This window comes from Pelodiscus sinensis, chromosome 9, assembly GCF_052426305.1.
Source record: "Pelodiscus sinensis isolate ZL-2025 chromosome 9, ASM5242630v1, whole genome shotgun sequence".
NCBI lineage: Eukaryota > Metazoa > Chordata > Testudines > Trionychidae > Pelodiscus > Pelodiscus sinensis.
In genome coordinates, this window is record NC_143060.1 from 57,139,963 (window position 1) to 57,154,360 (window position 14,398).

Genomic DNA, 14,398 nt, shown 5'->3' on the forward strand with positions numbered 1-14,398 from the left:
TATTGAAGTAATATGATATTTTCTGTCTTATTCTCTCTCTGTTTGCTAATGGTTTCCAGCATTGCATTCGCTTTTTTGACCCACTGCACAGTGTTTAGATGTTTTCAAAGAACTATCCACAATGACTCCAAGATCTTTCTTGAGTGGTAAAAGCTAATTTAGATCCCATCATTTTCTATAGCGAGAGAGTTGGGACTGTTTTCCAATTAGGGATGTGAATGGTTAACCAGATAACTGGTGGGGGCTGGAGCAACTCCCCACTTGCTGGGGGCAACTTGCTGCTCCAGCCCAGCCAGAGCAAACCCTGTCCAGGGCAGACCTGGCCTGGGTGCGCTGTCGGCAGGGGTGCTCCAGCCCACCTGCCTCCCTTTAATCAGTTAACCACTTAAACGTAACATTTAGCCGGTTAACCAATTAAATAGGATTTTACGTCTCTATTTCCAGTGTGCATTACTTTGCACATTACTGGGATATACTCTTCTGTTAAATTCCACAGGATGTTAAAAATAAAGTACTGTAGGCAAATGTTCTTTCTTTTAAGTTCTATCAGGTATTTCTGTAAGGATTACTTACTAAAAATATACTCAATTAGGTTGAATGTTTAAAAAACCCACTACATTTTCAGTGACATTAAAACACGTAAAAAAGTACAGTCAAGATAAAATTAGAGTTAAATGCTGGCTTTTAGCGATTTGTACACATACACTCACACGACTGCAATCAGAAAGGGAATTGGGTTGTAGACAACTCACACACCAAGCTGCTGTGGGTTTAGCACTTGAACAGGGAACATATTGGGGCACTACAAAGCCTTACCTATGACTTCACATGTTAATGTAACACTGTGTTTTTCTTTCACTTTCATATCTTCCAGTTTATTCTCTCCCACAATCCCTGGGGGCACTGTTAGAGAGGCAAAAGGGTATAATATTGCTAATTATTAAATGCATCAAATTTAAATAGAACACACTGCAGACTTATACTGGTATAACTACATCCTCCGGAATGTGAAAAATCTACTCCTCTGAGCCACAAAGTTATACCAACCTAACCCAAAGTGCTATGTTGATGGGAGAGCTTCTCCTGCTGACTTGGCTACTGCCTCTTAGGAAGGCTGAGAGCATCTTCATTAAAGCACTATAGAAGCAGCGCTGCAACAGTGCATCTGCAGCAATGCAGCATTTGATGTGTAGTCCTGCCCGAAGACACTGTCTCTGTGTTTGAACATATAGCTTCTTTCATATAAAAATAACAAATGGCTTCGTCAGACCTACTAGGAACAAGCCCACAATGATGATAGCATGGGATTTACAATACCCCAGCAGGATTTACAGGAAACAAAATGTTCCACTCTGCAAACAACCAGCCCTTCTGGCCAGCAGCCCCACCTGCTGGTTCCTTTTGTGATGGCTAGCCCTTGTGAGGTGCTGGTGAGGACCATGCTTTGCACTAGGGAATTTTTTCAAAGTGAAGTAGATCAAAGTGCACTCGGGAACTTTCAGTGGTAGGAGGGTCTACTACATGGACAGCGCATGGCACACTAGTGCACTGTAGATACCCAGCTTGCCATGAGCTAACTGTTCGGCTAGATAAACTCTAGGAGAACGTATTCCTTTTACAAGTTTATAAGCCTTACTATATATGCTGGTGAAAGATACAACATTTTTTGCCTATCATCAAATTCATATACTTACCTAGAACGGAAAGGCCAAAATGTTTCCTCGCTTCTCCTGCAGCATTGGTTACTATACAGGTATACTGACCCGCATCTTCCACTTTAGTCTGAGTGAAACGCAGCATCCTGCCCCCTGAAGAGAAGAATAAATAATCATGAAAATACCCTTCCAAAAAATAAAGGATGACAAAAATCCTGCACTGAATGCATTTCTGTGATTTTACAATCAAACTTAAAAATAAGTTACCGGTATGTCCTGCTGCGATGAAAAAGATTCTCACAAACAGCAGAAACTAACTGCCTATTCTGCTTTCTTTGCAATGACTAGCAAAACTCCCAGGCTACGTCTACATTGGTCCCTATTACGGAATAGGCATGCAAATGTAGCACTTTGGAAGAGGCAAATCCGCGGGGGATTTAAATATCCCCCGCAGCATTTGCATTTTCATGGCCGCCGCTTTTTTCCGGCTTGGAGATAAGCCGGAGAAAAGCGTTCAGACTGGCACGATCCTCCGGAATAAAGCCCTATTCCGGAGGATCTCTTATTCCTACTTGAAAGAAGGAATAAGAGATCCTCCGGAATAGGGCTTTATTCCGGAGGATTGCGCCAGTCTGGACGCTCTTTTCCGGCTTTTCCCCAAGCCGGAAAAAAAGCGGCGGCCATGTTTATTTAAATCCCGCGGCAGATATTTAAATCCCCCGCGCATTTCCCTATTCCAAAGTTCTAAATTAGCATGCTATTCCGAAGAAGGGGCCAGTGTAGACGTAGCCTTTGTGTTTAACATAGTATTCTATTTAAAAATGAAGCCTGGCCAACAAACCCCCAATTGGGGCCAAGCCCCCATCAGGCCACAACCACTCTTGCACTCCTCCTTCCCCAGACCCTAGATCTGAGCCTATCAAACACCGGAACCTCATGCCCTCAGCCCCTCACATACCCAACCCAAATTCCTGCACCCTCACATCCGCAAGCCTGTGGCTTGCTTAGTATCCCAACACTGCCCAGCCTGGAGCCCCCTCCCCGAGCCAGTGTTCCCTTCTCCACCTCCTCCTGCATCCAGATTTCCTCCCAGAGCTTGCACCTCTCACCCCTTCCTACACCCAAATCCCTCATTCCCACCCCAGAGCCTACACATCCTGTCTCAACACAGCAAGGGTCCAGCTAGACTGCAGGAGTTTTTCAGGATTCTGGAGCTATCCCAGAGAAACTCTTCTGCATCCAGGGTTGCATTTGTTCTTCTGCTTTTTTAGTGGAAGAGCAAACAGGCTCTTTTGGTCATCCCTATATTCCTCTTTCCACAAGGAATAAGGTGGCTTCCAAAAGAAGGGTTTTTTTTCTGACATTTGGTCCAGTGTAGACAGGCCAAATGTTGGAAAAACCTCTTCCTACAGAAGAATAAAAAAAAATAAGCAGCAGTATAAGGATTGGGGATAGCAAGTGATGGAGAGGAGGAGAATAGAGAGGGTGGGGTTTCAAGGAAGGGGTGGGGCGGTAGATCTTGGCTTGGTCTGTCATTTAAAAAGTGATCTTGGGTGTAAAAAGGTTGGAGACCACTGCTGTATAGCTTACTATTTGAATGTTGTCTATATGGTGTGAGCTAAAACCAATTCAATCTATGCAAGGAGTCTAATCAACTTCAAAGTGTTTTTGATGGGGTCCCTAAATCCCTTTGTTAGCTTCAGAGCTGCTAAGTCAATTAAGTATTTTTAAATATGAAGTCACCAAACAGCGATAACATGCGGAGTAGCCCTGCAGCTGACAGTCATGCAGGAGGCTGCTCCATGGGCAGCGAGTGAAGACCCAGATGGGGAAGGCGAGCATCAGCCCTGCCTCTGATGCCAGAGGCCGCACCCCTTCTTCTTGAGACCCCGCCCTTTCAGCTCCCTCCCCTCGTTGAGTCACGCCTAAAGCCCAACCCTTCCTGGCTAGCTGGAGGGCTGGAGATGCCATACCACAGCCCCAGCCCCCCCGGGTGTCCTGGGAAGATAGGCAGTTTTGGGAAGTCAGTGCTTTCTCTCGCCTAGCATGGTTGGGATGTATAAAAACAGTTACTTTATAACCAATACAAATTCTATTGGTTACATGGTTAAATGGGAACCTACAGTTAGAGAAGGAAGGTGCTGAAGGGGTACCCCCATGCCTGGGGGTCTGGATGCCAGCCCTGCACCTGCGAGCATCATGGTGCATGCAGGGTCCCAGCTGCCAGCCTTGTGCCTTGGGCTCCGTGCCTGGCTGCTGGCTGCGTGTCACGATGGACCCTGGCTGGTAGCCTGGCAGGCGGGACCCTACGCAGAATTTAACTGCTAACAGAAAACAATAAGCATTAGCTTATTGGGTTCACCACTTACCCTCTTACATCCCTAACGCACAGGCCCTTACCTTGCACAGGCTGCCAGACCCCAGTGTGGGACCCCACTGTGCATGTGTATTGGGCTGTAAGCCAAGCATGGCAGCACATTCCCAGATCTGTACAAATTAGCAAAGCTCTAAATGAAATTTGGTAAGAAAATTTACTTGGTTTAGATTTGGTTCAACTTGGTACTTACTAAATGCTGCTGCCAATTCCTATTTAAATATGCAAACATTCAGCAAGAGTTTCTATTTCTATTTTGTACTGTAAGTTTCTCACACTCAGCACACTGGCACTGCAGACACCGATTATATGGTTTTAATAGCTCCTTCAGTTGTACCTGAGAGAATTCTCACAGAGCTGTTCAAGGAGATAGGCCGTCCGTTCTTGAGCCATATTATTGATGGCAAGGGAATTCCAGACACTTCGCAAATCAGAGTGACAGGGTTTTTCTCCACTGTGCTGATGTTTTCAGGCATTTCCAGGTCACCTACAATACTTGGAGGGACTACAAAGCAAAACAAAGGAAAATTATACCTGAGAACACTGAATAAAAAAAACTTACTTGTGGATAAAACACACCATATCCTTTAAATTGACAAATTAATTCACCATGGTTAAAACCATTCTGACTAGCACAGGACTTGATTTTTCTATCCCAGCTACATGGTAGCAAATTATCATTATTTTAACATTTCTAGTCTTCGTATTATTCAGACATCATGTCATAAAGGCAGAAGATATAAATATCATGGAGCTGATTCTATCAATCCCATTAGATTCTTTCATGGGTTCAGAATCAGTTAGTACCTAACACAGGTTGAACCTCTCTCGTCTGCGACTCCTTGGTCCGGCAACATCCTTGATCCAGTAGGACCATAGACATAAGAATCGTAGAATCATAGAGCTGAAAGGGACCTCAGAAGGTCATCAAGTCCAGCCCCCTCCCCAAGGCAGGACCAATCCCATCTAAATCAACCCAACCAGGGCTTTGTCAAGCCAAGACTTAAAAACCTCTAGGGATGGAGATTCCACCACCTCCCTAGGTAACCCATTCCAGTGCTACACCACCTTCCTAATGAAATCATTTTTCCTAATATCCAACCTGGACCTCCCCCACTGTAACTTGAGACCATAGCTCCTTGTTCTGCCATTTGTCACTACTGAGAACGGCCTTTTTCCATTCTCTTTGGAACCTCCCTTCAGGAAGTTGAAGGCTGCTATCAAATCCCCCCTCACTCTTCTCTTCTGCAGACTAAACAAACCCAAATCCCTCAGTCTTTCCTCATAGGTCATGCGCTCCAGCCCTGTAATCATTTTGGTCACCCTCCGCTAGACCCTCTCCAATGTGTCCACATCCTTTCTTTAGTGGGGGGCCCAGAACTGGACACAATACTCCAGGTGTGGCTTCACCAAAGCCGAATAAAGGGGAATAATCACTTCTCTGGATCTGCTGGCAATGCTCCTCCTAATGCACCCTAATATGCCATAAGCCTTCTTGGCTACAAGGGCACACTGTTGACTCATATCCAGCTTCTCATCCACTGTAATCCCCAGGTCCTTTTCTGCCAAACTGCTACTTAGCCATTCAGTCCCCAGCCTGTAACTATGCTTGGGATTCTTCCGTCCCAAGTGCAGGACTCTACAAATGTCCTTGTTGATCCTCATTGGATTTCTTTTGCCCAATCCTCTAATCTGTGCAGGTCACTCTGTGGCTAGGAGCGGAGCCGGTTTGGTCGATGGCAGCCTTCGGGGGCAGTGACCTATGGGTAGAGAGCCTTGGGAGCAGCTGCCACACCAGCGCATGGGACCAGGAAACCACGGGAACAGCTGCTGCCGTACATGGGACTGGGGAACCCTGGGAGTGGCAGTTGTTTTGGCCACACACGCAGGTCTGGGGAATCTCGGAAGTAGCTGCCGCTGCTGCTGCCGCTGCCACTGCCACACACAGGGCCAGAGCCAGGGAACCTTGGGAGCAGCTGCTGCCCTGTGCAGGGGTGGAGTTAGGAAGCAGAGCCCTGTGAGTGGGTTGGGGGCAACAGACTGAGGCAGGTGAGCTGGAGGAGGTCAGGTCTCCAGGTTCTCCTGGGACAGCTGCCAGGAGGGGAAGCCCGAGAGCCTGGACACCTGACCTCCTCTGGTCCAGCAAATTCCCTTGTTCAGGACCACTCCAGGCCCGAGGGTGCTGGACAAGGAAGATTCAACCTGTGCTGCATTTTGCTTGCTATGTCCATTTACAGTCAGGAAACTGCTAAGGAAAATTGTGTCAGGCTGCCCGAATATTGTGCTTTTTCTATTAGAAAAAGCAATATGATAATTTAGACTTCCCCTTTTTGGGATTAAAATAACAGTAAATCTCTTGCTGGTTTTCTCTTGCTAGGAAGAGGATTACTTCCATTTTTCATGCAGCTCCATTGGACAATCTGAGTCTGTGAGTAGATTAAGTTTGCATTTTTCCCTTCAATACATGGGAAAATGAAAAGGAAAGAAAATGTGCTATCACAGAGGCTGTGTCCAGACTCCATGCCTCCGTCGACGGAGGCATGTAGATTAGCCAGCTCGGAAGAGGGAAATGAAGCCGCGATTAAAATAATCGCGGCTTCATTTAAATTTAAATGGCTGCCCCGATCTGCCGATCAGCTGTTTGTCGGCAGATCGGGAGAGTCTGGACGCGATGCCCCGACAAAGAAGCCTTTCTTCATCGACACAGGTAAACCTGGTTTCACGAGGCTTACCTGTGTCGATGAAGAAAGGCTTCTTTGTCGGGGCATCGCGTCCAGACTCTCCCGATCTGCCGACAAACAGCTGATCGGCAGATCGGGGCAGCCATTTAAATTTAAATGAAGCCGCGATTATTTTAATCGCGGCTTCATTTCCCTCTTCCAAGCTGGCTAATCTACATGCCTCCGTCGACGGAGGCATGGAGTCTGGACACAGCCAGAGGCTCCCATCTAGAAAGAGTCCCAGTGTAATTTTTACTTCTTAAAGTAATTACAGAAATATAACGTATTTTCTTCATTTTCAACTTAATTGTATTTTTCCTTTTTTTCCCCTCTCCCCTTCTCCTCTAGTTGCTGTTTCCGTTTCTCAATGTATGGGAAGACTTGGAGATGGGCTTCATGGCTCAGGGAGACCTCAAGATATTCATAAATCTTTGCGAATCAGTGGGATCTGTGGCAGAATACTTGTCAAACTGACCACAATAGTTATGATAATCAGTCATCCTCACCCATTGCCCTTTTCCTTAACTTCACCCTCCTAACAGTCAAATAACTTGTGTCTGATGCCACAAGAAGAATAGCCAGAGTGGAAATGAAGTCCCATTCTAAATCAGACGGGACAGAACATGCGATTTTTGAAATCACACACAATCGCTATTCATTTAAACACTCACGCTGTAATCCATGCTACTGAAGGTAGAGAACTGAAATGCACTCCTCTTGGGACTATAAGTTAAACCATTCTGATATTGCAGCTAGTGTCTGTTCATTAATTCTTGCTTCTTGCTGGGTGCACATGCATACTTGTGCTAGGATACCAGCTGATTTCTGTGAAATTTAAGGTTTGGTTTTAACCTGGAAAGTCCTATCTGGTTTGAATTCTAACTACTGGAGAAAAACTCTCTATTCTCATGTAATACCATAGCAGCTGAGTCTTCAGTGCATCCCAGCTAACATCCACCTAGTTTCATCAGGTGAGGGTTAGCAGCAGGGCTTTCTTGGTTTCACCACTCATTTCCCATCTTAGAGCATCTGAGCCCAGACTGGATGACCGCCCAGAGAGGATACTCCACAAGGCCCAACTATTTTCCCACTTATTTCTTTAGCAGGCTATGTAATGAGGCTGGGATGGAGGTGGGTGCTAGTTTGATTTTAGGAGGCCTATGTTTAGGGGTTGGAAGATGTGTATTTATTTTGTTTCTTAAAATGATACTTGTGCTTTAATCAATGTAATGTGCCTAGCGCATGTGGTAGGCACATGTGGAACTCCTAAATTAATATAATACGATAAATATCTCCTTACTGCCTCCCCCAGTAAACATGAAAACATATCTGTCTCTTCCTTGCCTGCCCTGTTCCTCTCCCCTACTCACCATGAATGTTTAAATTATATTTCCTGTCAGCCAGTCCTGCCACATTCCCAGCAACACACACGTAGCGGCCAGTGTCAGACACCTGGGCATTTTTCAGCTGAAGAAGACGTCCATCGTTCAATATCTCTACTCCCCTCCCGTTGACAAGGAGATGACCATCTTTCATCCAAGTTATTGCTGGCCGTGGGTTGCCCTGTACTTTGCATTCCAGTGAAATATTGTTCCCTATGGTAACAACCACTTCTGAGGGGTGGTTCCCACTGTTCAATATAGTGGGGCGAACTATTAAAGGAAAGAAAACACAAAACTTTAGCAGGAGAGGCTGAGTTTCAGGATCTGCAGTGATTCATACATATAAAAATGAGTGAAGTAATTGAAAGGGAGACCACCAAGGAACATCTCAGTGATGCTGAAAGTGGCAATGGCAATTCAGTAGGTTGCACTCTCTCTTCTGAGGCAGTACTCAAATAATGCTTGGTATCAAGAGACATTGTGCTAAAAATATCTTTACCACTTATGATCAATGGCCTTTTTCACAAGAAGGTATTAATTCTAGTATTTTAGCTAACTTACAGTAAAAGTATTAATTGCATTTTAATGACTTAAAATTAACTCTGCATTTTCAACTGGCTGCTTCATTCTTATTCAGTTTCAGTTGCAAGTAGTTGTAATGAACTGCTGTAAGTAGTTTTCACCTTACAGGGAGTTACATTTCAGTGGTAGTTTAAACAATTCCTGTCTGTGTGTAAGGATCTCAAACCTCTTTATAAGCATAAAATCATAGGACTGGAAGAGACCTCAAGAGGTTATGTAGTCCAATTCCCTGCATTCATAGCAGGACTAAGCATTATATGAAGCATCCCTGATATGTATTTATCTAACCTGATCTTAAAAATCAACAATGATGGAGATTCCACAACTTCCCTAGGTAATTTACTCCAGCTTAACCTCCCTGACAGTTAGAAAACTTTTCCTAATGTCCAACCTAAAGCTCCCTTGCTGCAAGTTAAGCCCATTGATTCTTGTCCTATTCTCAACATTAAGGAGATCATTTTACCTCTCTCCTCCTTGTAACAGTCTTTTATGTACTTTGATAACTATTATATCCCCTCTTAGGATTCTCTTCTCTAGACTAAACAAACCCAATTGTTTCAATATGCCATCATAGGTAATGTGATTTAATCACAGGTAAATATAGTAAAAGTCATGGACAGGTCACAGGTAACACACAGAAAATCATGGTCTGGCCATGATTTATACCATAAATACCCTGATTGAATCTTGGGGAAGAGAGACATGGCAGGGGTACCTGCAGAAGCAGATGCCAGAGCAGGGGGAGCTACAGGGATCCCACTGCTGTTCCGGCTGCTGCCAGGGAGCAAGGGGAAGCCCTGGGCTCTGCTACTGCTGCAGCCACAATCAGCAGGGAGCCTTGGGGGGCCACTGCTGCTCTGGCTGACCCTGGGACTACTGTGCAGGAGGTCACTAAAATCAGCCAAATCAGCCGCTGATTAGCTGCAGGGCCCTGTAGTAGTGGCCTGTGCTGCTGACCCCAGGACATTCCAGCAGCAGCTGGTGCTAGGGTGCTGCTCAAGAGGCTGACTGCGGAGCTACTTCAGCAGCAGCCAGTGCGGCTGTCCCAGGGATGCCTGAGGAGTGGAGCCCATGTGTCAATCACACTGGCTGCTGCAGAAGTCACAGATGTTGCAAGAAATCATGGAAGCTGAGCCTTCTGTGACCTCCACGACAGACAGGGAGTCCTACTCATAGGCCATTTTCTAGACCTTTAATACATTTTGTTGTTCTTTTCTGGACTTTTTGCATTTTGTCCCTCTCTTTCCTGAAGTGTAGCACCTAGAACTGGACACAATACTCCAGCTGAGGCCTAATAAGCATGGAGTAGAGCTGAAGAATGACTTCTTGCGTCTTGCTTACAACACTCCTACTAGTAGAATGTAGAATGCAGTTTGTTTTTTTGCAACAGTGTCACACTGCTGGTTTATATTGAACTAGTGATCCATATGACCCTCAGATCCCGTTCTGCAGTACTCATTCCTACAGAGTCATTTCCCATTTTGTACGTGTGCAACTGACTGTTCCTTCCTAAGTGGAGTACTTTGCATTTGTCCTTATGAATTTCATCCTCTTTATTTCACACTATTTCTCCAGTTTATGCAGATCATTTTGAATTTTAATCCTATCCTCCAACACATGTGCAACCCCTCACAGCTTTGGTATCATCTGTAATCTTTATAAAGATCCTCTCTATGCCATTTTCAAAATCATGATGAATACTGAACAGTTGGACCCAGAACTGATCCTTGTGGGACCTTCTATGATATGCCCTTTGCAGTGGCATAATTTGCTCTTGTACCTTTAATCACGTGTCTTTGAAAACTCCCAACTATCTTGAACTGTTTTTTTGTTTTTTAATATTTGCTTTCCATGGGATCCTACCCACCAACTTCCCCGAGTTGCCTAAAAAGCCTCCCTTCTTAAAATTCCATTATCTTTATTGGGCTGTTTTCCCTCCTAACATTCCTTAGAATCAGGAACGCTATCATTTCAAGATCACTTTCACCAGAGATACCTTCCACTTTAAAATTCTCGACCAGTTCCTCCCTATTTGTAAAAAACATATATCTGTTGAAATGTTACAGGATTTTTCAGGCTGAAAGATACTCTATGTCCAAAGGAAAAACATTTGGTTATTCTTGTCATTTTTTCTTAGACACCTTTTTTTTCCAGACGTTTCAGTATTGTGTCCTTTGCTATTTACATTATTTACTTGTCGTATAACACATGCAGTCTAAAAATCTAGAACAAGTGTGTATCAGAGCATTTCTTTATAATATCACATGCAAACTATTCTCTTAAATAAACAGAGCCAGTATGCAATGTTATCCGACGGAAAGTAATTTTCAGACTGAATTCAAGTGAAAGTCACGTTTGCACCTCTGTTAGATATCAGAACAGACTCAACCAGTTCCAGGAATTTCCCATCTGCCGACTGGACTCACTCTTAGGATGCCCTGCATATTATTTCAGCTGAGACCTGAATCGATATCTTTATGCTATGTAGCCAGCAGGTTTATCAGATGACTCCAAAAATGAATCCTGACTCTGGCTGAGCAAGTAGGATCCTGTGCTAAAGTTGTTTCATCTGGAAGTCACTCTCTGAAAAACCTTACAGTCTTAATACATCTTTACTAATTAAGGTTTCATAATGTACTTGTTTTTCAAGATTAATGACCATGTAGAGAATACTACCTGATGACCTACCATAAACTTGCAAATTGTATTCTTTCTTTGTGTTCCCAGCTGTGTTTGAAGCCAGACACATATAAGATGCAGCATCAGATTTTTCTGCAATTGCAATCTGCAATTGTCTGCCTCCAGACAGTACCCTGACTCTTCCGGTAGGGTCAGTGGGCAGTGGAGAACCTGCAAGAGATATTCTTTCAGAGAGAAACACAGCAAATGGTAACGAAGTTGTTCAGTAAATTGTACTGGCTCTTTTTAGAAATACCTGAGCTGCAGAGTGGCCACTCATAAAAATCCATAGACCCAAATTTTCAAACTTGGATGCCTACCCGGGGATGCTTTTCTCCCATTTGTGCATTTGAAAACTGGTACACTTGTAAATGGAGGAGAATTGTAAAGGTGCTGAGAAATGCAAGCTGTGAGTGCTCAGAGCTTTTGAAAACGAAGCTGTCACTTTCAAATGTTTTTCTCAGTGTTGAAATAATTTAATTACAATACTGAAATGGTTCAATCTTGTCTGATATCCTGTCTCCAATAGGTCAATGCTTAAGGACAGGGAGGAAAAATAAAAAAATGTACCTAGCTGTGCAATACTACATCATGCTGGTGGTCAGTTTATACCCCGAAGCACAAGGATTTCAATATCCCTCTAAATATTGATCTCCGTAAAGTAAAGTTCAGTAAATCACAAATGGCAAGGATTCTGACTTCATGCTATTGTCATCACTTGGTGCTGAGGCTAGGAATGTAAAAGGAGCCTAAGGAAATCCCACTGAAATTAGCATGAAATTTCAGTGGCATTTAAGTGTTTTAATTTCCTTAGGCTCCTATGAAAATTCCTCCCAAAGTGCTTGAGGGGGGAAAGAAAGCCCCAAGAAAATTAAGGGCTTTTTTGTAACTACTGACAATGTATGGTAACTTACTGTTCTTTTTCCAGGTAAGGCTGGGAGGTGGAATACCACTGGATTCACACACCAAACTGATAAGGCTTCCTTCAATTACTGTCAGCTGGGAGAGTTCCTCTGAACCATAAATACTTGGTGGCACTGAAAACAAATACCAAAATATCCACTCAGTTTAAAGTACAATGAGACCTGCTAATACTGGGCCAACATGAGACCTGGGAAAAGCACATGGAACATTCTCATGCATTAAGCAGAACACAGGGAATACAGATAACTCCCTGTGGGTGACTGTCTCCCTCCGCTAGGGGAGAAAGAGCAGTTCCTGCCCTTTGCTGAACACATGTGCTGCAACTCTGATCGGCTCTTATGCAAGTTGCACAATAAGAGAAAGCTCCTACGTTGTTACATGTACTACAGATCTATGCCAGGCAGAACCCGACCCTCAATGTTTGTTCAACTCATCAATTTATATACCTTTGGATATTGTAAGTCTGAAAATTTTAAAATTCAACCACAGCCACAATCTTGATTACTCCCAGTGGCAACAAAACCCTACATTGCCTCCATGTTTCCCAAGGCTGGAAGAGACCTCAGGAGGTCATCTAGTCCAGCCCCCTGCCCAAAGCAGGACCAATCCCAAATAAATCATCCCAGCCAGGGCTTTGTCAAGCCAAGACTTAAACACCTCTAGGGATGGAGATTCCACCACCTTTCTAGGTAACCCATTCCAGTGCCTCACCACCCTCCTAGTGAAATAGATTTTCCTAATATCCAACCTAGACCTCTCCCACTGTAACTTGAGACCATTGCTCCTTGTTCTGTCATCTGTGATCACTGAGAACAGTCTCTTTCCTTCTTCTTTGAAACCTCTCCCCTTCAGGTAGTTGAAGGCTGCTATCAAATCTCCCCTGACTCTTCTATAGACTAAATAAGCCCAGATCGCTCAGCCTCTCCTCATTAATCTTGTGCTCCAGCTCCCCCAATCATTTTTGTTGCCCTCCTCTGGACTTTCTCCAATTTATCGACATTCTTCCTGTAATGGGGGACTCAGAACTAGATGCAGCACTCCAATGTGGCCTCACCAGTGCTGAATAAAGGGGAATAATCACTTCTCTAGATCTGCTGGCAATGCTCCTACTAATGCACTCCAATATGCCATTAGCCTTCTTGGCTACAGGATCACATTACTGACTCATATCCAGCTTCTCCATTCCCAGTAATCTCCAGGTCCTTTTCTGCTGAACTGCTGCTTAGCCAATCAGTCCCAAGCCTGTAGCAGTGCCTGGGATTCATCCGTCCTAAGTACATGATTCTGCACTTGTCCTGGTTGAACATCATCAGATTTCTTTTGGCCCAATCCTCCAATTTATCTAGATCACTCTGGACCCTATTCCTACCCTCCAGTGTATCTACGATGCCTCTTAGCTTAGTGGCATCTGTTAACTTGCTGAGGGTGCAATCCATTCTCTTTTCCAATGTCATTAATAAAGATGTTGAACAAAACAACCCTTGGGGCACTCCACTTGATACTGACTGCCAACCAGACATTGAGACATCTTCACAAAAAAAACATTTCCTTTTTGCTGGGTCTAATACTAACTGTCCCCTCTGTTCTGTTATTATGCAACAGGAAAGGAAGCACAGAAAAGAAGGGTCAACCCATTTTCTCTCTGCTCTCTAACACTTTTGAATACTTTGGGTCAGCCCCAAAAGAAAGGCTAAAGACTTGCTTTGAGCTAGGGAAGCAACTTTTGTTAACATACAATAGGACAGCCTTGAAAATGGACAGGAGAAACACTGGATACTTCAGATTGAAGTGTGAGAAGGGAATCTCATTAGGGAATGACTTATCCAACATATTTATAACACGTGAAAATACTAAAGCGTTTCTGTCCAACACTACAGTCCTCTGATTCACTTAATTTTTTATTAAACAGAAACAGATGCCTGAGTTTCAACATTGGCAACTGTAAAGCTTTATATGGTATTTTGCTGGTTTCAAACTTTGGTTTCATTCATTCTGCTGCAAGCCATTACATGTATGCCAGTCTCCAAAGAGCCAAATGCTATCTTTAGCACATACACTCTATGCTGACAGTTTCTGCAACTG

At 44.0% G+C, this 14,398-nt stretch overlaps 1 protein-coding gene across 4 annotated transcripts in view; it reads right to left on the reverse strand.

The window, feature by feature from the left end:
• Positions 1–14,398, reverse strand: part of HMCN1 (hemicentin 1) — a 364,148-nt gene that overhangs the window by 117,120 nt on the left and 232,630 nt on the right. For all 4 annotated transcript variants that reach the window (XR_012906027.2, XM_075936754.2, XM_075936755.2 and 1 more), the window contains exons 43-48: positions 12,307–12,429; positions 11,402–11,563; positions 8,120–8,401; positions 4,367–4,534; positions 1,695–1,808; positions 817–903 (exon numbers count right to left, since the gene is read on the reverse strand). Coding sequence is in view for 3 of the 4 variants with exons in the window: in XM_075936754.2 (XP_075792869.2) it covers positions 817–903; positions 1,695–1,808; positions 4,367–4,534; positions 8,120–8,401; positions 11,402–11,563; positions 12,307–12,429 (936 nt within the window). In the remaining variant the exon portion in view is untranslated. The remainder of the gene's footprint in view (positions 1–816; positions 904–1,694; positions 1,809–4,366; positions 4,535–8,119; positions 8,402–11,401; positions 11,564–12,306; positions 12,430–14,398) is intronic.